At 42.3% G+C, this 25048-nt stretch overlaps 1 protein-coding gene across 2 annotated transcripts in view; it reads left to right on the forward strand.

Moving 5' to 3' along the window:
• Positions 1–25048, forward strand: part of LOC138958866 (palmitoyltransferase ZDHHC11-like) — a gene marked incomplete at its 5' end in the record, with an annotated part of 45984 nt that overhangs the window by 15096 nt on the left and 5840 nt on the right. Inside the window, 4 exon segments of one of the 2 annotated variants that reach the window (XM_070330181.1) lie at positions 1028–1153; positions 11395–11516; positions 14468–14497; positions 20674–20738. In XM_070330181.1, coding sequence (XP_070186282.1) covers positions 1028–1153; positions 11395–11516; positions 14468–14497; positions 20674–20738 — 343 coding nt within the window. 2 annotated transcript variants of the gene reach the window in all.

Consider the following 25048-nt stretch of genomic DNA (forward strand, 5'->3'; position numbering starts at 1 on the left):
ATGACAATTGTATGTGTCTGACTTCAATGCGACCCCGCTGCGACCTTGACGTTTGATTTTATCAACCAGACTTTCATCATGTGTGAATGACTTCAAACACTATAAAACTAGTTGAAGAAATTGACAATTTTTCAAAGTTTAAGCCAGATGGCACTGCTGTGACCTTGAAATTTGACAAACATTAACCAGGCGGTCACCTTTTTTAGAAAATATCCTTAAAGGATCTTTAACCTCACTGTGACCTTGGAATTTGATGAGGTTTAATTTAACTTGCGTAGTGTGCCAAGTTTCAAGGCCCTAGCTTCAAAAACATATGAGAAAACCTCATTGAAAAATGTATATGTTTGACCTCAACGCGACCCTGCTGTGACCTTGACTTTTTCAACCAGACTTTAATCGTGTGTGAACATTATACACTAGAACTGTGTGTATTTTCAAAGCTCGTGCTATAAACGCGCTGAATAAATTGAAAATATTCCACATTTGGACCAGATGTGACCCCGCTGTGACCTTGAACTTTGACAAAGATTAACAAGCAGGTCACTTTTAATGAGGTTTTATAAAAATGCTGAAAGTATGTGAAGTGTGTAAAGTCTAACTGATCTAGTATTAAAACATGTAAGACGTGACAACGACAATTTTCCAGTTTGCAAAGGAAATTTAACCTCGCTGTGACCTTGAAATTCAATGTTGTTTAATGTGATGTGCACCATACCTGGAGGTCATTATACTTTGGTTGTGTGCCAAGTTTCAAAGCCCTAGCTTTAAAAACGTGCGAGATAACCTTAATGCTATGACTCAGTGCCGTTTTGAATGATATAACGAACAAAATTATCGTTATTTGTAAAATCATTTGGGTAAATTTATCTTTTCTTTTCGTAATTGGGTTCCAGCATCTGTTGTCTTAACAAAAATCACAATATCAGTCGTGTTTGTCAACTTTTATTTTTTAGCCCCTTTGTCCGCTTTTCGTGCGCACCTTTTGGCACTTAGTCATATATATATATATATTTATATATTATTGCAGAGTTCCTGGTGGTTTACCAGACAGTATCTGCAGAGGGCTGGCTAACTGTCACAGGAATAACGACCGTGCTGGCTGTCGTCACGCTGCTGCTCTTGTCACACCTCCTCTTCTTCCATGTGTGGCTGTGTAAGTCCTTGCTGTTTGTATCACTGTTGTCATAGTTACAACTTCTTACCTGTGTGGCTGTGTAAGTACTTGTTTGTATCACTGTTGTCATAGTTACAACTTCTTACCTGTGTGGCTGTGTAAGTCCTTGCTGTTTGTATCACTGTTGTCATAGTTACAACTTCTTACATGTGTGGCTGTGTAAGTCCTTGCTGTTTGTATCACTTTTGTCATAGTTACAACTTCTTACCTGTGTGGCTGTGTAAGTACTTGTTTGTATCACTGTTGTCATAGTTACAACTTCTTACCTGTGTGGCTGTGTAAGTCCTTGCTGTTTGTATCACTGTTGTCATAGTTACAACTTCTTACATGTGTGGCTGTGTAAGTCCTTGCTGTTTGTATCACTGTTGTCATAGTTACAACTTCTTACCTGTGTGGCTGTGTAAGTCCTTGCTGTTTGTATCACTGTTGTCATAGTTACAACTTCTTACCTGTGTGGCTGTGTAAGTACTTGTTGTTTGTATCACTGTTGTCATAGTTACAACTTCTTACCTGTGTGGCTGTGTAAGTCTTTGGTGTTTGTATCACTGTTGTCATAGTTACAACTTCTTACCTGTGTCCGTCGCGATATAACCTTGAACGGTTGAAAACGACGTTAAACACCAAATAAAGTAAAGAAAGTAAAGTTCTTACCTGTGTGGCTGTGTAAGTCCTTGCTGTTTGTATCACTGTTGTCACCTGTGTGGCTGTGTAAGTCTTTGTTGTTTGTATCACTCTTCTTACCTGTGTGGCTGTGTAAGTCCTTGGTGTTTGTATCACTCTTCTTACCTGTGTGGCTGTGTAAGTCTTTGGTGTTTGTATCACTCTTCTTACCTGTGTGGCTGTGTAAGTCTTTGTTGTTTGTATCACTCTTCTCACCTGTGTGGCTGTGTAAGTCTTTGGTGTTTGTATCACTGTTCTTACCTGTGTGGCTGTGTAAGTCTTTGGTGTTTGTATCACTCTTCTCACCTGTGTGGCTGTGTAAGTCTTTGGTGTTTGTATCACTGTTCTTACCTGTGTGGCTGTGTAAGTCCTTGTTGTTTATATCACTCTTCTTACCTGTGTGGCTGTGTAAGTCTTTGGTGTTTGTATCACTCTTCTTACCTGTGTGGCTGTGTAAGTCTTTGGTGTTTGTATCATTCTTCTTACCTGTGTGGCTGTGTAAGTCTTTGGTGTTTGTATCACTCTTCTTACCTGTGTGGCTGTGTAAGTCTTTGGTGTTTGTATCACTCTTCTTACCTGTGTGGCTGTGTAAGTCCTTGTTGTTTGTATCACTCTTCTCACCTGTGTGGCTCTGTAAGTCTTTGTTGTTTGTATCACTCTTCTCACCTGTGTGGCTGTGTAAGTCTTTGTTGTTTGTATCACTGTTCTTACCTGTGTGGCTGTGTAAGTCTTTGTTGTTTGTATCACTCTTCTCACCTGTGTGGCTGTGTAAGTCTTTGGTGTTTGTATCACTCTTCTTACCTGTGTGGCTGTGTAAGTCTTTGTTGTTTGTATCACTCTTCTTACCTGTGTGGCTGTGTAAGTCTTTGGTGTTTGTATCACTCTTCTTACCTGTGTGGCTGTGTAAGTCTTTGTTGTTTGTATCACTCTTCTTACCTGTGTGGCTGTGTAAGTCTTTGTTGTTTGTATCACTCTTCTTACCTGTGTGGCTGTGTAAGTCTTTGTTCTTTGTATCACTCTTCTTACCTGTGTGGCTGTGTAAGTCTTTGTTGTTTGTATCACTCTTCTTACCTGTGTGGCTGTGTAAGTCCTTGTTGTTTGTATCACTCTTCTTACCTGTGTGGCTGTGTAAGTCTTTGTTGTTTGTATCACTCTTCTTACCTGTGTGGCTGTGTAAGTCTTTGTTGTTTGTATCACTCTTCTTACCTGTGTGGCTGTGTAAGTCTTTGTTCTTTGTATCACTCTTCTTACCTGTGTGGCTGTGTAAGTCTTTGTTGTTTGTATCACTCTTCTTACCTGTGTGGCTGTGTAAGTCTTTGTTGTTTGTATCACTCTTCTTACCTGTGTGGCTGTGTAAGTCTTTGTTGTTTGTATCACTCTTCTTACCTGTGTGGCTGTGTAAGTCTTTGTTGTTTGTATCACTCTTCTTACCTGTGTCGGTCTCGAATAGCAGCTAGCATCTGCTGAAGAGACATTAAACCCCAAAAACCAACCAACTTCTTACCTGTGTGGCTGTGTAAGTCTTTGTTGTTTGTATCACTCTTCTTACCTGTGTCGGTCTCGAATAGCAGCTAGCATCTGCTGAAGAGACATTAAACCCCAAAAACCAACCAACTTCTTACCTGTGTGGCTGTGTAAGTCTTTGTTGTTTGTATCACTCTTCTTACCTGTGTGGCTGTGTAAGTCTTTGTTGTTTGTATCACTCTTCTCACCTGTGTGGCTGTGTAAGTCTTTGTTGTTTGTATCACTCTTCTCACCTGTGTGGCTGTGTAAGTCTTTGGTGTTTGTATCACTCTTCTCACCTGTGTGGCTGTGTAAGTCCTTGTTGTTTGTATCACTCTTCTTACCTGTGTGGCTGTGTAAGTCTTTGTTGTTTGTATCACTCTTCTCACCTGTGTGGCTGTGTAAGTCTTTGGTGTTTGTATCACTCTTCTTACCTGTGTGGCTGTGTAAGTCTTTGTTGTTTGTATCACTCTTCTTACCTGTGTGGCTGTGTAAGTCTTTGTTGTTTGTATCACTCTTCTCACCTGTGTGGCTGTGTAAGTCCTTGTTGTTTGTATCACTCTTCTTACCTGTGTGGCTGTGTAAGTCCTTGTTGTTTGTATCACTCTTATTACCTGTGTGGCTGTGTAAGTCCTTGTTGTTTGTATCACTCTTCGTACCTGTGTGGCTGTGGAAGTGAATGTTGTTTGTATCGATCACTCTTCTCACCTGTGTGGCTGTGTAAGTCTTTGTTGTTTGTATCACTCTTCGTACCTGTGTGGCTGTGTAAGTCTTTGTTGTTTGTATCACTCTTCGTACCTGTGTGGCTGTGTAAGTCTTTGTTCTTTGTATCACTGTTGTTACCTGTGTGGCTGTGTAAGTCCTTGTTGTTTGTATCACTCTTCTTACCTGTGTGGCTGTGTAAGTCTTTGGTGTTTGTATCACTCTTCTTACCTGTGTGGCTGTGTAAGTCCTTGTTGTTTGTATCACTCTTCTTACCTGTGTGGCTGTGTAAGTCTTTGTTGTTTGTATCACTCTTCTTACCTGTGTGGCTGTGTAAGTCTTTGTTGTTTGTATCACTCTTCTTACCTGTGTGGCTGTGTAAGTCTTTGGTGTTTGTATCACTCTTCTTACCTGTGTGGCTGTGTAAGTCTTTGGTGTTTGTATCACTCTTCTTACCTGTGTGGCTGTGTAAGTCTTTGTTGTTTGTATCACTCTTCTTACCTGTGTGGCTGTGTAAGTTTTTGGTGTTTGTATCACTCTTCTTACCTGTGTGGCTGTGTAAGTCTTTGGTGTTTGTATCACTCTTCTCACCTGTGTGGCTGTGTAAGTCCTGGTTGTTTGTATCACTCTTCTTACCTGTGTGGCTGTGTAAGTCCTTGTTGTTTGTATCACTCTTCTTACCTGTGTGGCTGTGGAAGTGAATGTTGTTTGTATCGATCACTCTTCTTACCTGTGTGGCTGTGTAAGTCTTTGTTGTTTGTATCACTCTTCTTACCTGTGTGGCTGTGTAAGTCTTTGGTGTTTGTATCACTCTTCTTACCTGTGTGGCTGTGTAAGTCTTTGGTGTTTGTATCACTCTTCTTACCTGTGTGGCTGTGTAAGTCTTTGTTGTTTGTATCACTCTTCTTACCTGTGTGGCTGTGTAAGTCTTTGGTGTTTGTATCGCTGTTGTTACCTGTGTGGCTGTGTAAGTCAATGTTGTTTGTATTTTCTTACCTGTGTGGGTGTGTAAGTCCTTGTTGTTTGTATCGCTGTTCTTACCTGTGTGGCTGTGTAAGTCTTTGTTGTTTGTATCACTCTTCTTACCTTTGTGGCTGTGTAAGTCTTTGGTGTTTGTATCGCTGTTCTTACCTGTGTGGCTGTGTAAGTCTTTGTTGTTTGTATCACTCTTCTTACCTGTGTGGCTGTGTAAGTCCTTGTTGTTTGTATCACTCTTCTTACCTGTGTGGCTGTGTAAGTCTTTGTTGTTTGTATCACTCTTATTACCTGTGTGGCTGTGTAAGTCTTTGGTGTTTGTATCACTTTTCTTACCTGTGTGGCTGTGTAAGTCCTTGTTGTTTGTATCACTCTTCTCACCTGTGTGGCTGTGTAAGTCCTTGTTGTTTGTATCACTCTTCTTACCTGTGTGGCTGTGTAAGTCTTTGTTGTTTGTATCACTCTTCTTACCTGTGTGGCTGTGTAAGTCTTTGTTGTTTGTATCACTCTTCTCACCTGTGTGGCTGTGTAAGTCCTTGTTGTTTGTATCACTCTTATTACCTGTGTGGCTGTGTAAGTCTTTGGTGTTTGTATCACTCTTCTTACCTGTGTGGCTGTGTAAGTCTTTGGTGTTTGTATCACTCTTCTTACCTGTGTGGCTGTGTAAGTCTTTGTTGTTTGTATCACTCTTATTACCTGTGTGGCTGTGTAAGTCTTTGGTGTTTGTATCACTCTTCTCACCTGTGTGGCTGTGTAAGTCTTTGGTGTTTGTATCGCTGTTGTTACCTGTGTGGCTGTGTAAGTCAATGTTGTTTGTATTTTCTTACCTGTGTGGGTGTGTACGTCTTTTGTGTTTGTATCTCTCTTATTACCTGTGTGGCTGTGTAAGTCCAATGTTCTTTGTATCACTCTTTTTACCTGTGTGGCTGTGTAAGTCCTTGTTGTTTGTATCACTCTTATTACCTGTGTGGCTGTGTAAGTCTTTGTTGTTTGTATCACTCTTCTTACCTGTGTGGCTGTGTAAGTCCTTGTTGTTTGTATCACTCTTATTACCTGTGTGTCTGTGTAAGTCTTTGTTCTTTGTATCACTCTTCTTACCTGTGTGGCTGTGTAAGTCCTTGTTGTTTGTATCACTCTTCTTACCTGTGTGGCTGTGAAAGTCTTTGTTGTTTGTATAACTCTTCTTAACTGTGTGGCTGTGGAAGTGAATGTTGTTTGTATCATTCTTCTTACCTGTGTGGCTGTGAAAGTCTTTGTAATTTGTATCACTCTTATTACCTGTGTGGCTGTGTAAGTCCTTGTTGTTTGTATCACTCTTCTCACCTGTGTGGCTGTGAAAGTCTTTGTTGTTTGTATCACTTTTCTTATCTGTGTGGCTGTGTAAGTGAATGTTGTTTGTATCACTGTTGTCATAAACTGAGCAAAAAAAGTATTGCACCCATTTTTGTACCCCAAATAAAACGTTCATTCCCATATCGTTTCATTGAAACTTTATACAGTCGAACCCACTTAAAACGAACACGCTAGTTACGAATTTTGACTTATAACGTATTAGTTTTAAGCTCCCAACTGAATACCTCTTTCTTCATGCTTAAAAAAAATGCTTGAAATGAATTCTTTGTAACGAATTTATGCTTATAACGAGCACTTTTTGGATTCCCAAGCATGCATAATGTCTGTAATTTACTCACGCTTATGACGAAATCTTTAAACTCGTCCCGAGATCGACATATCATGGGAATTTGAGAAGTTTGAATACATGTGTCAAAGTCTTCCCTTGCGTTGACTGCTTGAACCATTGCTCAACCGATCACTGAATAAAGTTAAACTGATTACACTGTACTCACAAAACAATTTCAAATTTATAATCAAAGTGATTGATAGCTCAGACACTGAACATGAATGACTGACTGACGTTTATTTCCTTCGCGAATACCAAAAACGAAACATCAATACATGTTTTGAACGGAAGCCATTGCCAAAAAATATAGATGCCAGAGTGGTTTCCCGTCCAAGGGAAACCACACTCTCAACGTTAGCGTTCGCCGGTTCGCGATAGTTTATCAGTCAGTCAGTGCCTTCGATTTGGATTTGAACATCATGTTGCAACAAAAAAACAAAAAAACTAAATTGGCCAAGGTTTGCTACCCGTCGCCAAGGTAACTGATTCCGGACAAATGATAGGAACACCGCGAATGTGGACAGTGTCAGTGTGTGTGTGTGTGACCAAAAACGTAACAACTGGATGAAACATCTGGGTGTCAGTGTGCTCACTCTCACTCAAACTCAACAATCATCACTCAACATGAGACACACATGAACATGTAACTGAATATGTCACTTTATTGTCCAAACGTGAAGCAGCATGAAAGTTGCGAAAGAAACAAATTGAAACACCATAAAATGTACAAGACTTAAAAAAATTTAAAAAATTTAAAAAAAATCAATCAATTTTCTTAATACGAATTTTGGTTAAGACGAACTTTTTTTCCGATCCCCAGTGATTCGTCTTAAGCGAGTTTGACTGTATACCATTAACGGCTCTTCACTGGGCAATCAATACATTGGGTTACCAGGAGGTCGGCTGGTTGCTGCCCCGAAGTGCAATCAATACATTGGGTTACCAGGAGGTTGGCTGGTTGCTGCCCCGAAGTGCAGTCAATACATTGGGTTACCAGGAGGTCGGCTGGTTGCTGCCCCGAATTGCAATCAATACATTGGGTTACCAGGAGGTCGGCTGGTTGTTGCCCCGAAGTGCAGTCAATACATTGGTTTACAAGGAGGTCGGCTGGTTGTTGCCCCGAAGTGCAGTCAATACATTGGGTTACCAGGAGGTCGGCTGGTTGTTGCCCCGAAGTGCAGTCAATACATTGGGTTACCAGGAGGTCGGCTGGTTGTTGCCCCGAAGTGCAGTCAATACATTGGTTTACAGGAGTGTTATGCGGATTGTTCTGTACTAACCTTAAATCCCATATTTGACTTTCAATGACGATTCAGCTATCGGCTGATAGTGTCCAAGGCAGTTTAGGGCAGAAATCAACAGCATCAATTATAATGTCTTTTAATTGCTCCTCGACCTTACACAAGGTTGACTCAGGTCATGCATTAATAATATATCTTAGATTCAGTTCTTCACTTCACAACACCATATGGTTATTGTTCATTGATTTTGACATCAATATTATTCTCCGGAAACGTGGCTCATTATCATACAATTCGACATGACGACGAGGAAAGTTCTTTGGTTACTTGGAGGTAATGAAACAGATATAAAAATGTACTTCCTTATTATAACGAAGAAGGATCCATTTACAGTGGATGATCACAGTCTGCAGACACGACTCTCGACTATTGGTGATGAACCATGTCTACAGGAATCATGATGATGGAATCCATGATGACGATGAAATCCATGACGACGATGACGTAAAATGACACTTCCAAAAACGTAGCTCTGTCGGTTATCTTGCTTGTTCGTCTTCCCGTGCACGAACCTGCGATCAAACGTAGAAGCTGTTAATTATCAGACATTCCCTAAATGACAATTTTATCAATATTCATTCTACGACAAACTAAGTGAAGAAAGAACACACCTACACGCATTCTTTGCGACGAATGAATATGATATTATCTGGTTCGTTCTCGATCGAAATCCACGACTAACTAACAGACTAGTTACCTCTCAAGACAGCGAAACGGGTTCTCCCTCTGGGATAACGACTATAACTAACAGACTAGTTACCTCTCAAGACAGCGAAACTGGTTCTCCCTCTGGGATAACGACTAACTAACAGACTAGTTACCTAACTAACAGACTAGTTACCTCTCAAGACAGCGAAACGGGTTCTCCCTCTGGGATAACGACTTCCTTCTTTTGCGGCGTTAGTAACGTCTAGTTCTGCGCGAGAATCTGGAGACAGGTTTCACAGTCTTCAGAGTCGGGTATGTCCCTGACATTGATATTAAATAAAATGTTTCGTTTTGTTTAGTCGTGAATTTTCACTGGTCTATGTCGAATGTCTTTGGAATATACATATGAAAAATAAACTTTGATCGAATTCAAGTCAAGTTTGTATTCCCCACCTGCGAAAGAGGTACGGGTCGGTGTGAGAAATGAGACAGACACGATTTCCCTTTTTAGCCACATTGCAATAGACAAAGGCACCAGTACAAAAACACACAAAGAAATCCAGTTAAAAGTACATTAGAAACCAAAGAACAGAGATAGATGAACACACTTAGTTAAAAAAAACAATGAATGTGTTTATATTTAGTCGATACAATCGCATGTGAAGTAAACGGTCTTTTCCCCGAGTACGCAGTACTAGGGTCCAACAGACTTTAATTGTGTGTGTGTGTGTCTGTCTCGACTTAACGGCTTATTGCTGGGAAACTACTGGGCGCAGTTCTTTCAAAAGTTGATACACTAACTTGATAATAGGTCCGATTGATCGTATTAAAACTTCATAATGTTACCTGGGACCTAAATGCGAAATAAATCACAAAAGCCACTCTTAACGGTGGGAGTTTTTGCGGTGGGAGGCTGGTCGCTTTGCGAACAGCCTGAACTAAAGGGAAGACTTGGGCGGCGAACACGTCACGCAGTGACGAGAAAAGCATGATTTGCAAGCCAGACAACGGGTGGGGAAATGGTCTCGGCAAAGAAATTACAATGCAGGGTTTGGTCTCGGTGAAAGAGAGACAGAGAGCACGAGAGAGTCTATGGCCAAAGTGATCCGGGTTCGATTTCCGGCATGGGCGGTCTATTTTTTTTTGTTTTGTTTAATTCTTGTTTACTATTGTTTATTATGAACATTTTAATGTTTTATTTTACTATAATAGTTTTTTTAATTGTGTAAAATAAATAAATAATGTTTTTTTTATTTTTTTTTTAATCCAAGTGATCCGGGTTCGATTCCCGGCATGGGCGGTCTATTTTTTATTTTTTTTTAATTCTTGTTTACTATTGTTTATTATGAACGTTTTAATGTTTTATTTTACTCTAATAATTTTTTTAATTGTGTAAAATAAATTAAAAAAAAAATTTTTTTAAATCCACGTGCACAAGACAAAAACTTTCATACTGGGGGAGCGAGCCAGTCTGAAGAGTACTCGGGTCCAGCGCCAGCGTTTTTTATTTCTAAATGTGTCTGTCTCAAAAACATTAATTTCAAATCTGTTCAGTTTGAATGGCTGTCAAAAGGTTTGGACGTAAAATGCTTTTAATAAGTAGGAATTTCCATCAAATCACGACATGAAATGGTTTTGAAAGGCTATAACTACGGCTTATTCTACTTGCGCTTGGTCATTTTGTCACTCGGGCAAGGTGTCTGTCTCATTTTTTCTCACGACCGCCCTGCAGACAAATCGTCTGCTATAACCGCCATACACAGCATATTGTCATGATGCGACCAATTTTACACTTCCTATCCGTTGGCAGGCAGATGATCAACTGGCTGACTAAAGAATCTTTTGTCATGTTTTTATTTCAGAACACTTTATTTACTGTCTGTCTCTGAAAACCTTGAATTCTCACGACCGCCCGGCACTATTGACGGTCATTTTTTACATTGGGTTACCAGGAGGTCGGCTGGTTGCTGCCCCGAAGTGCAGTCAATACATTGGGTTACCAGGAGGTCGGCTGGTTGCTGCCCCGAAGTGCAGTCAATACATTGGGTTACCAGGAGGTCGGCTGGTTGCTGCCCCGTAGTGCAATCAATACATTGGGTTACCAGGAGGTCGGCTGGTTGCCACCAAAAGAGGAGTGCCACCTCAGATGTTCACAACTTGCTGTTAGGCTGCGCTGCATCCCAAACACGGCAAGTGAAGTGTTGACACCAGACCTAGGAGACACGGAACACATGTTGTACAAGTGAAGTGTTGACACCAGACCTAGGAGACACGGAACACATGTTGTACAAGTGAAAAGGGGGAAAGAAACGAATATATCAGGCTGCCTTCCCTATCTACAACTATGTGAAGGAGATTTGGGTTGAGAGTGGTCTCTCCCGAGGGAATCTGGTTGTAGGGGGCACTCTCCCCTACCCTCCTTGGCTACTTAAGCCGCTAGAGCAATGGCTTAAAGAAAACAGAAGATTCACTGCTTCTCGCGACTGTTGCCAAAGAAAAGATTGCTGAGAGGTTTTGCAACCACCTGCAGGTCTTCAGAGACGGTTAAGGATAAAAGATAGTGACTCTTACTTATTTTCAGGTGTGCTTAACGAAATAGGTACTTTATATTTTCAGTGTACAAAGGCATAACGATGTATGAATACATTATGCCGCTCACGTAGAAGGAACTTTAAGCTACCAGGATAAAAGATAGTGACTTTTACTTATTTTCAGGTGGGCTTAATGACATAGGTACTTTATATTTTCAGGGTACAAAGGCTTAACGACGTACGAATACATTGTGCGGCTGAGAGAGAAGGAGGGATACCAAGACGCTGAGACCAACAAGCAGTCTGCTGCCTCTGAGTCCTCTGCTCCTGGCACCTTCAGGGTGAGTGATGTAGCTATACAACAAGCAGTCTGCTGCCTCTGAGTCCTCTGCTCCTGGCAGCTTCAGGGTGAGTGATGTAGCTATACAACAAGCAGTCTGCTGCCTCTGAGTCCTCTGCTCCTGGCACCTTCAGGGTGAGTGATGTAGCTATACAACAAGCAGTCTGCTGCCTCTGAGTCCTCTGCTCCTGGCACCTTCAGGGTGAGTAATGTAGCTATACAACAAGCAGTCTGCTGCCTCTGAGTCCTCTGCTCCTGGCACCTTCAGGGTGAGTGATGTAGCTATACAACAAGCAGTCTGCTCTGAGTCCTCTGCTCCTGGCACCTTCAGGGTGAGTGATGTAGCTATACAACAAGCAGTCTGCTGCCTCTGAGTCCTCTGCTCCTGGCACCTTCAGGGTGAGTGATGTAGCTATACAACAAGCAGTCTGCTGCCTCTGAGTCCTCTGCTCCTGGCACCTTCAGGGTGAGTGATGTAGCTATACAACAAGCAGTCTGCTGCCTCTGAGTCCTCTGCTCCTGGCACCTTCAGGGTGAGTGATGTAGCTATACAACAAGCAGTCTGCTGCCTCTGAGTCCTCTGCTCCTGGCACCTTCAGGGTGAGTGATGTAGCTATACAACAAGCAGTCTGCTGCCTCTGAGTCCTCTGCTCCTGGCACCTTCAGGGTGAGTGATGGAGCAATACAACAAGCAGTCTGCTGCCTCTGAGTCCTCTGCTCCTGGCACCTTCAGGGTGAGTGATGTAGCTATACAACAAGCAGTCTGCTGCCTCTGAGTCCTCTGCTCCTGGCACCTTCAGGGTGAGTGATGTAGCAATACAACAAGCAGTCTGCTCCGAGTCCTCTGCTCCTGGCACCTTCAGGGTGAGTGATGTAGCAATACAACAAGCAGTCTGCTGCCTCTGAGTCCTCTGCTCCTGGCACCTTCAGGGTGAGTGATGTAGCAATACAACAAGCAGTCTGCTCTGAGTCCTCTGCTCCTGGCACCTTCAGGGTGAGTGATGGAGCAATACAACAAGCAGTCTGCTGCCTCTGAGTCCTCTGCTCCTGGCACCTTCAGGGTGAGTGATGTAGCTATACAACAAGCATTGGATGGAATAACAACCAATTTCATAAAGTTCTTTTGGAGTAATATAAACAAAATGTTATTATCCTCTTTTTGGTCAGCCTTTGAAAAAGGGGAACTATCTGTATCCCAGAAGCGAGCAGCAATCACACTGATACACAAAGGAAAGGGGTTGAAACGAGAGCACCTAAATAACTGGCGTCCTATATCTGTAACGAACACCGACTATAAACTATTAGCGAAATGCCTTGCAAACAGATTAAATCAAGTCGTCAATTACTTAATAAGTGAAGATCAAGTTGGGTTTCTAAAAAAAAGAAATTCCAGCACTGTTATTAGAATGATTGATGACGTCATTGAATATATGAATAACAGTAATCAACCAGGTATTTTAATGGCGCTAGATTACAGAGCTGCTTTTGACACGATATCTAAAGAATATATGCTCTGGGCGTTCCAAAAGTTCGGATTTGGTGAACATTTTATTAGGTGGGTCGATACTTTAACAAAAAATACAGAGAGTAGTATTAATTACATGGGATGGATCTCGAGCCCATTCCCATGTGATGCTGGAATAAGACAAGGATGTCCATTTTCACCATTAGCCTTTGTTCTGGCCCTCGAAGTGTTAGCAATCAAAATACGTGCAGATCAAGATGTTAAAGGGATTAAACTGCCAAGGAATTCTGATAGACATGGTGAAATTCTTAAACTACTTATGTATGCTGACGACATTAGTTTCTTCCTACAAGATGAGAAAGACCTAAGAAACGTATTACATCTAATAACTCAGTTTTCAAAATTTTCAGGGTTAGCAATGAATGATCAAAAGACAGAAGCAATGTGGCTTGGTATAAATAAATTTTCTGCTGACCGACCATGTAATATTATTTGGAAAAAACAAATCAAAATCTTAGGTATTCATTTCAACAACTCTGTCCCAGCCTCCAACATAGAAGAAAACTGGGAACCTAAACTACATAAAGTAAATTCATTAATAGCAACATGGTCGAAAAGAAACCTAAGTATAATGGGGAAAATTTGTATAGTCAAAACAACCCAACCAGGCAGCACACTGTGTGCTAGCTGTGCTACTTACAGTCACATTGTTATGAAAGAATAGCCATGATTTGTTGTGTATGAACAGAACCCAACCAGGCAGCACATTGTGGGCTATATGTGCTACTTACAGTCACATTGTTATGAAAGAATAGCCATGATTTGTTGTGTATGAATAGAACCCAACCAGGCAGCACACTGTGTGCTAGCTGTGCTACTTACAGTCGCATTATTATGAAGGTATAGCCATGTTTTGGTGCGTATGAATAGAACCCAACCAGGCAGCACACTGTGTGCTAGCTGTGCTACTTACAGTCACATTATTATGAGGGTATAGCTATGTTTTGGTGCGTATGAATAGAACCCAACCAGGCAGCACACTGTGTGCTAGCTGTGCTACTTACAGTCGCATTATTATGAAGGTATAGCCATGTTTTGGTGCGTATGAATAGAACCCATGAACCAAGCAGCACATTGTGTGCTATAGGTACTACTTACAGTCACATTGTTATGAAAGAATAGCCATGTTTTGTTGTGTATGAACAGAACCCAACCAGGCAGCACATTGTGTGCTATCTGTGCTACCTACAGTAATGGTTAAAACAAAAAAAAAGAGTTACTAATTCGTATTGGCTTTAGGAAATTAGTGTGAAAGAGTTACTAACTTTTTTTTATTGGTATTGGCTTTAGGAAATTAGTGTGAAAAAGTTACTAACTTTTTTTTATTGGTATTGGCTTTAGGAAATTGGTGTGAAAGAGTTACTGATTGGTATTGGCATAAAGAAAGCAATTTTAAAGAGTCACTAATTGGTATTGGCTTTGTACAGGAACGGAGGGAAAGGTGTAGCACTAGAAGTGTGAGTACCTGGCTGTTAGCTCACTGATGTGCTTCTTGTGGTTGCACTATCTTTGTTATGCATGAGTTTGGTGCATGTGTTTGGTGCATGTGTGTGCTTTTTGGCTCACGTAAGTGTAGCCTATGCGATGCTAAACTTTGTCTGTCTGTGCGTGTGTATGTGTGTGTGTGTGTGTATGTGTGTGAAAGAAACTTTAACATTTGACTAAACACCGAAATACTAATTTTACCTGGTTATTATCCAAGCAACAGCTTCAAAATATTGAAGCAATGATCAACATTTCGTCGGCACGTATGTAGTTAAAGTGTGTATCCAAAGAAAACGGGTGGTGGGGGGTTTTGGGGGGGTAAAAACAGGTGACTGCTTTGTGTCGTGTGTGGTATGTAGACCAGGTCAGGGGTCAAGGTTAGGTCAGATCGCGTGAAGGATTGTGGTATAGATACAGTTATCACCGAGCTGCAGTTCGCCGATTCGGAGAAGACGATTTCACATTGTTCGGTTTCGTAGCTCCAGAAGAAGAGATAAAGAAGATACCAAAGGAGATTTCCTACAGGTTAATCTGCACAGCGTGTTTTCAGTGTCTGCGCGAGGAAGTGCTGTCGAAATCTGCACAGCGTGTTTTCAGTGTCTGCGCAAGGAAGCGCTGTCGAAAGCGCAGTGTCGATCTGGCCATCTGGCAGTCGTGTCCCCGTAAGTAGGCTACAGACAGACAGATCAAGATCTAGTGTCTCGCACTCTTGCACCGTGTCACCTAGCTTACTGTGTGTGTGTGTGTATGTGTGACGGAGTGATTGAGTTTGTGTTACTGTTTGTCGATTTCTTACGTGAGCCTTGAAGGCTTCGCCTCTTGTTTGTTGTAGTCCCTGCAAGAAAAAGTAACAGCGAGGTCACCTCGATGTAGCAGTGATATTGAAACAGCGCTAACACCTCAATGTAGCAGTGATATTGTAACAGCGAGGTCGCCACGTTGTAGCAGTGATCTTGTAACAGCGAGGTTACCTCGATGTAGCAGTGATCTCATAACAGCGAGGTTACCTCGATGTAGCAGTGATCTCAAAACAGCGAGGTCACCTCGATGGAGTAGTGATCTTCTAACAGCGATCAGGTCGCCTCAATGTAGCAGTAATCTGTTATCAGCGAGGTCGCCTCGATGTTAGCAGTGATCTTGTAACAGCGAGGTCGCTTCGATGTAGCAGTGATCTCTTAACAGCGAGGTCACCTCGATGTAGCATTGATCTTGTAACAGCGAGGTCGCCTCGATGTAGCAGTGATCTCTTAACAGCGAGGTCACCTCGATGTAGCATTGATCTTGTAACAGCGAGGTCGCCTCGATGTAGCAGTGATCTCATAACAGCGAGGTCACCTCGATGTAGCATTGATCTTGTAACAGCGAGGTCGCCTCGATGTAGCAGTGATCTCATAACAGCGAGGTCACCTCGATGTAGCAGTGATCTTGTAACAGCGAGGTCGCCTCGATGTAGCAGTGATCTCATAACAGCGAGGTCACCTCGATGTAGCAGTGATCTTGTAACAGCGAGGTCGCCTCGATGTAGCAGTGATCTCATAACAGCGAGGTTGCCTTGATGTAGGAGTGATCTTGTAACAGCGAGGTCGCCTCGATGTAGCAGTGATCTAGGGTTAGGGTAAATCCTCTGTGCCATGGAGGCCTGAGTCTAGGCATTGGTTAGGGTCAGGGTTAGGGTTAGGGTAAATCCTCAGTGCCATGGAGGCCTGAGGAATCCGGGCATTGGTTAGGGCCCTGGAGGCCTGAAGAGTTAGGGTGGACTGGGTGGCTGAGTGGCAACGCACTTGCGCTCGGAAGCGAGAGGTTGCGAGTTCGACCCTGGGTCTGGGCGTTAGCAATTTTCTCCCCCCTTTCCTAACCTAGGTGGTGGGTTCAAGTGCTAGTCTTTCGGATGAGACGAAAAACCGAGGTCCCTTCGTGTACACTACATTGGGGTGTGCACGTTAAATATCCCACGATTGACAAAAGGGTCTTTCCTGGCATAGATAAAAATGTCCACCAAAATACCCATGTGACTTGGAATAATAGGCCGTGAAAAGTAGGATATGCGCCGAAATGGCTGCGATCTGCTGGCCGATGTGAATGCGTGATGTATTGTGCAAAAAAATTCCATCTCACTCGGCATAAATAAATCCCTGCGCCTTGAATATGTGCGCGATATAAATTGCATTAAAAAAAAAATCATAAAAAAATTTAAAAAATAGCTGCGCTTAGAACTGTACCCACGGAATACGCGCGATATAACTTAGCCTCATATTGATTGATTGATTGATTGAAGAGTTCGGGCATCAGTGTGATGATGCAGACACAGTCCCTGGTGGAATGTGAATGTGTCACAATTTCAGACCTTTTCAGTGCATGATTTGTCTTAGCAAGAAGAATACGCACATGTTTCTGCAAGATATTTTTTCTGAGTTTTAGTTGATGGTGACTAGAATTGAAAGTGCCCAACCTTGTCTGTGGAACTTAATTGTATCAACCATGAATGTTTTTGGCTTTTTGATTCTTGCTTGCTTTTAATGTCACACACACACACACACACACACACACACACACACACACACACACACACACACACACACACACACACCCACACCCACACACATATGTGCCCCCACACACACACACACACACACACACACACACACACACGCACACACATGTGCCCACACACACACACACATTGATTGATATTGATAGATATACTCAGACATTCAGATCATCATCTGGGTGGGAAGGGGGTGTTTGTGTATACTCAGACATTCAGATCATCATCTGGGTGGCAAGGGGATGTCTGTGTAAACTCAGACATTGAGATAATCCAAAGAACAAAGTCTGGATAATTTAAATCAGGTAAGAATGGCTACCGCTCAATTATCAAACCTCGTACTGTTGAGTCGATTCACGAATTTCGGAATATTTATTGAAAGTTCACAAAAGTGAGACCATTTGATCTGTAAATTTGCCACTTCATGCATGAGCTGAAGTTATTGTACACCAAATATGATGTAATTCTGTCAACAGATGTAGAAGTAAATATCATTTGTCTGGGGTCCCCCTGTAAATGAATGTGTGTGTGACCAAGAGGTTATTGTGTGGGGTCCCCCTGTAAATCAATGTGTGTGTGACCAACAGGTTATTGTGTGGGGTCCCCCTGTAAATCAATGTGTGTGTGACCAACAGGTTATTGTGTGGGGTCCCCCTGTAAATCAATGTGTGTGTGACCAACAGGTTATTGTGTGGGGTCCCCCTGTAAATGAATGTGTGTGTGACCAAGAGGTTATTGTCTGGGGTCCCCCTGTAAATGAATGTGTGTGTGACCAAGAGGTTATTGGGTGGGGTCCCCCTGTAAATCAATGTGTGTGTGACCAACAGGTTATTGTGTGGGGTCCCCCTGTAAATCAATGTGTGTGTGACCAACAGGTTATTGGGTGGGGTCCCCCTGTAAATCAATGTGTGTGTGACCAACAGGTTATTGTGTGGGGTCCCCCTGTAAATCAATGTGTGTGTGACCAAGAGGTTATTGTGTGGGGTCCTACTGTAAATGAATGTGTGTGTGACCAAGAGGTTATTGGGTGGGGTCCCCCTGTAAATCAATGTGTGTGTGACCAAGAGGTTATTGTCTGGGGTCCCCCTGTAAATGAATGTGTGTGTGACCAAGAGGTTATTGTGTGGGGTCCCCCTGTAAATCAATGTGTGTGTGACCAACAGGTTATTGTGTGGGGTCCCCCTGTAAATGAATGTGTGTGTGACCAAGAGGTTATTGGGTGGGGTCCCCCTGTAAATCAATGTGTGTGTGACCAACAGGTTATTGGGTGGGGTCCCCCTGTAAATCAATGTGTGTGTGACCAAGAGGTTATTGTGTGGGGTCTCCCTGTAAATCAATGTGTGTGTGACCAACAGGTTATTGTGTGGGGTCCCCCTGTAAATGAATGTGTGTGTGACCAACAGGTTATTGTGTGGGGTCCCCCTGTAAATCAATGTGTGTGTGACCAAGAGGTTATTGTGTGGGGTCCCCCTGTAAATGAATGTGTGTGTGACCAAGAGGTTATTGGGTGGGGTAAATCAATGTGTGTGTGACCAACAGGTTATTGTGTGGGGTCCCCCTGTAAATCAATGTGTGTGTGACCAACAGGTTATTGTGTGGGGTCCCCCTGTAAATCAATGTGTGTGTGACCAAGAGGTTATTGGGTGGGGTAAATCAATGTGTGTGTGACCAACAGGTTATTGGGTGGGGTCCCCCTGTAAATGAATGTGTGTGTGACCAAGAGGTTATTGGGTGGGGTAAATCAATGTGTGTGTGACCAACAGGTTATTGGGTGGGGTCCCCCTGTAAATGAATGTGTGTGTGACCAAGAGGTTATTGGGTGGGGTAAATCAATGTGTGTGTGACCAAGAGGTTATTGTGTGGGGTCTCCCTGTAAATCAATGTGTGTGTGACCAACAGGTTATTGTGTGGGGTCCCCCTGTAAATCAATGTGTGTGTGACCAAGAGGTTATTGTGTGGGGTCCCCCTGTAAATCAATGTGTGTGTGACCAACAGGTTATTGTGTGGGGTCTCCCTGTAAATGAATGTGTGTGTGACCAACAGGTTATTGTGTGGGGTCCCCCTGTAAATCAATGTGTGTGTGACCAAGAGGTTATTGGGTGGGGTCCCCCTGTAAATGAATGTGTGTGTGACCAACAGGTTATTGTGTGGGGTCCCCCTGTAAATCAATGTGTGTGTGACCAACAGGTTATTGTGTGGGGTCCCCCTGTAAATCAATGTGTGTGACCAAGAGGTTATTGTGTGGGGTAAATCAATGTGTGTGTGACCAACAGGTTATTGTGTGGGGTCCCCCTGTAAATCAATGTGTGTGTGACCAACAGGTTATTGTGTGGGGTCCCCCTGTAAATCAATGTGTGTGACCAAGAGGTTATTGTGTGGGGTCTCCCTGTAAATCAATGTGTGTGTGACCAACAGGTTATTGTGTGGGGTCCCCCTGTAAATGAATGTGTGTGTGACCAACAGGTTATTGTGTGGGGTCCTACTGTAAATGAATGTGTGTGTGACCAACAGGTTATTGTGTGGGGTCCCCCTGTAAATCAATGTGTGTGACCAAGAGGTTATTGTGTGGGGTCTCCCTGTAAATCAATGTGTGTGTGACCAACAGGTTATTGTGTGGGGTCCCCCTGTAAATGAATGTGTGTGTGACCAACAGGTTATTGTGTGGGGTCCTACTGTAAATCAATGTGTGTGTGACCAACAGGTTATTGTGTGGGGTCCCCCTGTAAATCAATGTGTGTGTGACCAACAGGTTATTGTGTGGGGTCCTACTGTAAATCAATGTGTGTGTGACCAACAGGTTATTGTGTGGGGTCCCCCTGTAAATCAATGTGTGTGTGACCAACAGGTTATTGTGTGGGGTCCCCCTGTAAATGAATGTGTGTGTGACCAAGAGGTTATTGGGTGGGGTAAATCAATGTGTGTGTGACCAAGAGGTTATTGGGTGGGGTAAATCAATGTGTGTGTGACCAACAGGTTATTGGGTGGGGTCCCCCTGTAAATGAATGTGTGTGTGACCAAGAGGTTATTGTGTGGGGTCCCCCTGTAAATCAATGTGTGTGTGACCAACAGGTTATTGTGTGGGGTCTCCCTGTAAATGAATGTGTGTGTGAACAACAGGTTATTGTGTGGGGTCCCCCTGTAAATGAATGTGTGTGTGACCAACAGGTTATTGTGTGGGGTCCCCCTGTAAATCAATGTGTGTGTGACCAACAGGTTATTGTGTGGGGTCTCCCTGTAAATCAATGTGTGTGTGACCAAGAGGTTATTGTGTGGGGTCCCACTGTAAATCAATGTGTGTGTGACCAAGAGGTTATTGTGTGGGGTCCCCCTGTAAATGAATGTGTGTGTGTGTGACCAAGAGGTTATTGTGTGGGGTCCCCCTGTAAATCAATGTGTGTGTGACCAAGAGGTTATTGTGTGGGGTCCCCCTGTAAATCAATGTGTGTGTGACCAAGAGGTTATTGTGTGGGGTCCTACTGTAAATCAATGTGTGTGTGACCAAGAGGTTATTGTGTGGGGTCCGAGGCTGTAAATCAATGTGTGTGACCAACAGGTTATTGTGTGGGGTACCCCTGTAAATATCAATGTGTGTGTGACCAACAGGCCAACAAAGTGACACCCAGCAAGACAGCCTCGGAGACGTCTGATGTAGGAACCAAACAGAAAAAGTGAGCTTTGCCTTCTCATCGTACGATGGAATATTTGAGAATGAAAGTAAGCTTTGCTTTCTCATCGTACGATGGAATATTTGAGAATGAAAGTAAGCTTTGCTTTCTCATCGTACGATGGAATATTTGAGAATGAAAGTAAGCTTTGCTTTCTCATCGTACGATGGAATATTTCAGAATTGTCCTGTCTCATGTCACAAAACTGTTGACATTTATTTTATGTGTAACCGAGTGCCAACTTACTTTACCCTTTCTCTGAGCACAAACACTCAAAGCAACTGACACAAGTTATATTACCAGGTTCTTTTATTCCATAAGATGAAAAGGGGAATGTGTGGGATAACGGGGGTTTACTTTCATATACAAAACTTTCAATGTATTACAACAGGACTAAACAACTCCAAAAACAACGCTCTCAATTCTTCACTCTAAAACTATATTCTAAATTCTCCCTCTAAAGGTACACTTTAAAAACACACTAAATCCTTCCTCCAAACTACACTCTAAAACTCTACTCTAAATCCTCACTCTCCACTTTAACCCCAAAAAACACAATGAAACTCTAATCTAAAACAAACGAAATCTAAAAAAACAACCTAAAAACAATTCTTAAAAAAAAACCAAATCTACAAAAACTCACTGAGCCCCTCTAACAAAAACTAGTCTACAGAACCCAGTCCACAAAAACTAATCTACGAGAACCAGTATACGAAAACCAGTCTACGAGAACCAGTCTACGAGAACTAATCTACGCGAACCAGTCCACGAGAACTAATCTACGAGAACCAGTCTACGAGAACTAATCTACGAAAACCAGTCTACGAGAACTAATCTACAAAACCCCATCTACGAAAACCTAGCTAGAAAACCCATCTACAAAAACCTAGCTAAAATAACCCACTAAAAAACCCGTCTACGAAAACCCCATATAAAAAAGACCCCGTCGCACACTCCGCCATCCTGCAAACCACAGAATGCACGCCGTAAGCATACGTAAACAACTCAACAATTTCAACTACCACAAACTAACTCTTTGAACAACCAAACACATCATTCCTAACAAATAACATACCTACAATACCGTTCTGTCAAACGGTTTTCTAAAGCATTCAATAAACAAAAGTTTTCCCAAACATTCAACTCACAAAACAGTCTTCATGAACATTCAAATAAATCCTCCCCCAAGCAGCATACTCTCCTTCTCACTGCTTACCCAGCAAAAGAATTCCTCACATCCCAAAGGATTTCAGCCTGTGACCAAACATGTCACACCAGGCGTCCAGAAAACACACGCACAAAAATATACGTTGTCTTTCTTCAGAATTCCAAGCAGAAAGAAAGTCTCAGTAGGCCCCAGGGCCCAACATCCCGCGTGCCTGCGTCACAAGGTTAACACACGTTCGACTCGAGGGGTGTCGAGTACCTTTACTTTCTCTACTTGGTGTTTAACATCACCTTCAACTATTCAAAATTACATCGCGGTGGAGAGAAAAAGAGAGATGGAATAAAGTCACCTGTCAATTGTTTCTTGTTCACAAAAACATTAATCACAATTTTACTCCAGAAACTTATACCAAAAAAACAATCGTTTTACCTATGCAAATTTAAGAGTCGGCTCTTCCGCCAGACCATTCCAATAAAGACAAAACACAGTCTCGGAAACCTTAGTGGATCCCCGATAGTACAGGGGTACCCGAGTTCACAAGTTCAAACGGATGTACACAAGTGCATGTGCACTGTAACTGTCGTCGGTCACAAGCTCACATATGCAATTTATATCGCGCACATATCTGAACCACGGATTCAAGGCGCAGGGATTTATTTATGCTGTGTGAGATGGACTTTTTTACACAATATATCACGCATTCACATCGGCCAGCAAACCTCAAGCCTATTAGGGCGAGCATTCACCTTTCACGGCCTATTATTCCAAGTCACACGGGTATTTGGTGGATTTTTTTTATCTATGCCTATACAATTTTGCCAGGAAAGACCCTTTTGTCCATCGTGGGATCTTTAACGTGCACACCCCAATGTAGTGTACACGACATACAGGTAAGTGTCACCCAATGAAAAGACTTTTCATTTCTTTAATTCGTCTATTCGATGCAACCGTTTGTCCCCAACATTGGTACTTGATCTCTATGGTGAAAATCTTAAAAAACAAACAAAAACCATACTCAGAACATTTGTGAGACAAAATACTTTTGCAACTCAAGGGAAATAATAAAAATCACACTCACTAAACCACCTTGAAGTAGAGTACACCAAAAACGAAATGAACAAATATCCCAAAAAATAGAACATTGTACATCTCTTTTTCGTTGAGAATAGTTTATCCCCGAGTACGCAGTACTAGGGTCCTGCAGACTTTAATTGTGTGTCTGTCTGTCTGTCTGTCTGTCTGTCTGTTCGTCTCGACTTAACAGCTTATTGCTGGGAAACTACTGGGCGCAGTTCGTTCAAAAGTTGATACACTAACTTGATAATAGGTCCGATTGATCGTATTAAAACTTCATAATGTTACCTGGGACCTAAATGCGAAATATTCCACAAAAACGACTCTTAACGGGGGGAGGTTTGGCGGTGGGAGTACAACTGCCGTGCAGCTAATGGAACAGCCAGCTAGCTGGTGCGAATCACGTCAGCCTATGGCCAAAGTGATCCGGGATCGATTCCCGGCATGGGCGGTCTATATTGTTTTTGTTTTTTTTTAAATTCTTGTTTACTATTGTTTATTATGAACGTTTTAATGTTTTATTTCACTCTAATAATTTTTTTAATTGTGTAAAATAAATAAATATTTATTTTTATTTTTATTTTTTTTTTTTAAATCCAAGTGACCCGGGTTCGATTCCCGGCATAAGCGGTCTATTTTTTTTTTTTTTTTTTTTTTTTTTTTTTTAATTCTTGTTTACTTGCGTGCGTGTACCACTGCGCGAGGAGTATAGGCATTTGAGTTCACTGGCGAATCTCAGATTTGTTGGCTTGGAGGAAAGCGTTTCCGACTATGGCCAAAGGGATCCGGGTTCGATTTCCGGCATGGGCGGTCTATTTTTTAAATTTTTTTTTTTAATTTTTTTTTTAATAAATTCTTGTTTACTATTGTTTATTATGAACGTTTTAATGTTTTATCCCCGACTTGGGCTCAGCAGACTTTAATTGTGTGTCGAGCTATCGAGTGAAAGGGAAAGCATCGTGGTTCAGCGTCCGACCATATTCGCTTCTAAAAACAATGCGGACTTGATCGAATTTTGTTTTACTCTAATAATTTTTTTTTATTGTGTAAAATAAATAAATAATATATATATTTTTTTCTTTTTCTTTTTAAATCCACGTGCACAAGACAAAAACTTTCATACTGGGGGAGCGAGCCAGTCTGAAGAGTACTCAGGTCCAGCGCGAGCGTTTTTTATTTAATAGCAAAGACGCTCTAACAAGATTTTGCAGAAGAGTTGCTGCCTAAAACCTTTCAATTGTTGGAAATCGTAAAATGTTCTATTTTTTGGATATTTGTTCATTTCGTTTGTGATAAAACTATAAGTGGACAAAAAGCTCAAAGAAACTTGTTGGTTTCCCATAGAGCGTCAAAGTACGTAACCGTCCAAAACCATGTTCAGTCAAGTCTCGCGCTCAATAACCAACCATTTCTACTGTTGTGAGCATTTCTTATTCCAAGCTCATTGACGGAATGAAATTGTGTTCAAGTAGTTTTAAAAAAAAAGGTTAATTATTTAATTAAATGCAAAAACGTCTTGTTCGGTCGAGGCCAAAATGTGTGACACCAAGACCTCCTCTGAGATTCATGTTGCAATTACCGGCAAACAAAACTGTAGTGTATCAATAGAGTTACTGCCCTTGGACCGGGGAGTGCTCTCCCTTGTATCACGGCCATGTAAGAAAGTACGAAATAAATCGGCTGTTCATTGAAACCGTCTTTGAAGTGTTGTGTGCTTAGAGCATGACTGGGAATGTGTTAGTTGCATCAGACAACACTATTGTACAAAAACCAGGGGCGGACGGGGGGGGGGGGGGGGGGGGGTTCTGGGGTTTCCGGAACCCCCCCCCCCCCCCCCCCCAGCCAAACAAAAAAGAAGGGTTTTTTGGGTTGAGTTTCAATTTTTGGGCTATTAATCAGTGACAAAATCTGCTGCCTGAAACTGGTAATGATCATCCTCAGAATGCACCAGATTGCACCATTTTGCATCCTTTTTTTGAACATTTTCCGGGGGGCCATGCCCCCGGACCCCCCTAGCAAGCTAGGCGCGAAGCGCGTCGGCTCAGCGCTTCGCGCCTTCACACCCATATCT

The sequence above is a fragment of the Littorina saxatilis genome, linkage group LG1 (genome assembly GCF_037325665.1).
Source record: "Littorina saxatilis isolate snail1 linkage group LG1, US_GU_Lsax_2.0, whole genome shotgun sequence".
Taxonomy (NCBI): domain Eukaryota; kingdom Metazoa; phylum Mollusca; class Gastropoda; order Littorinimorpha; family Littorinidae; genus Littorina; species Littorina saxatilis.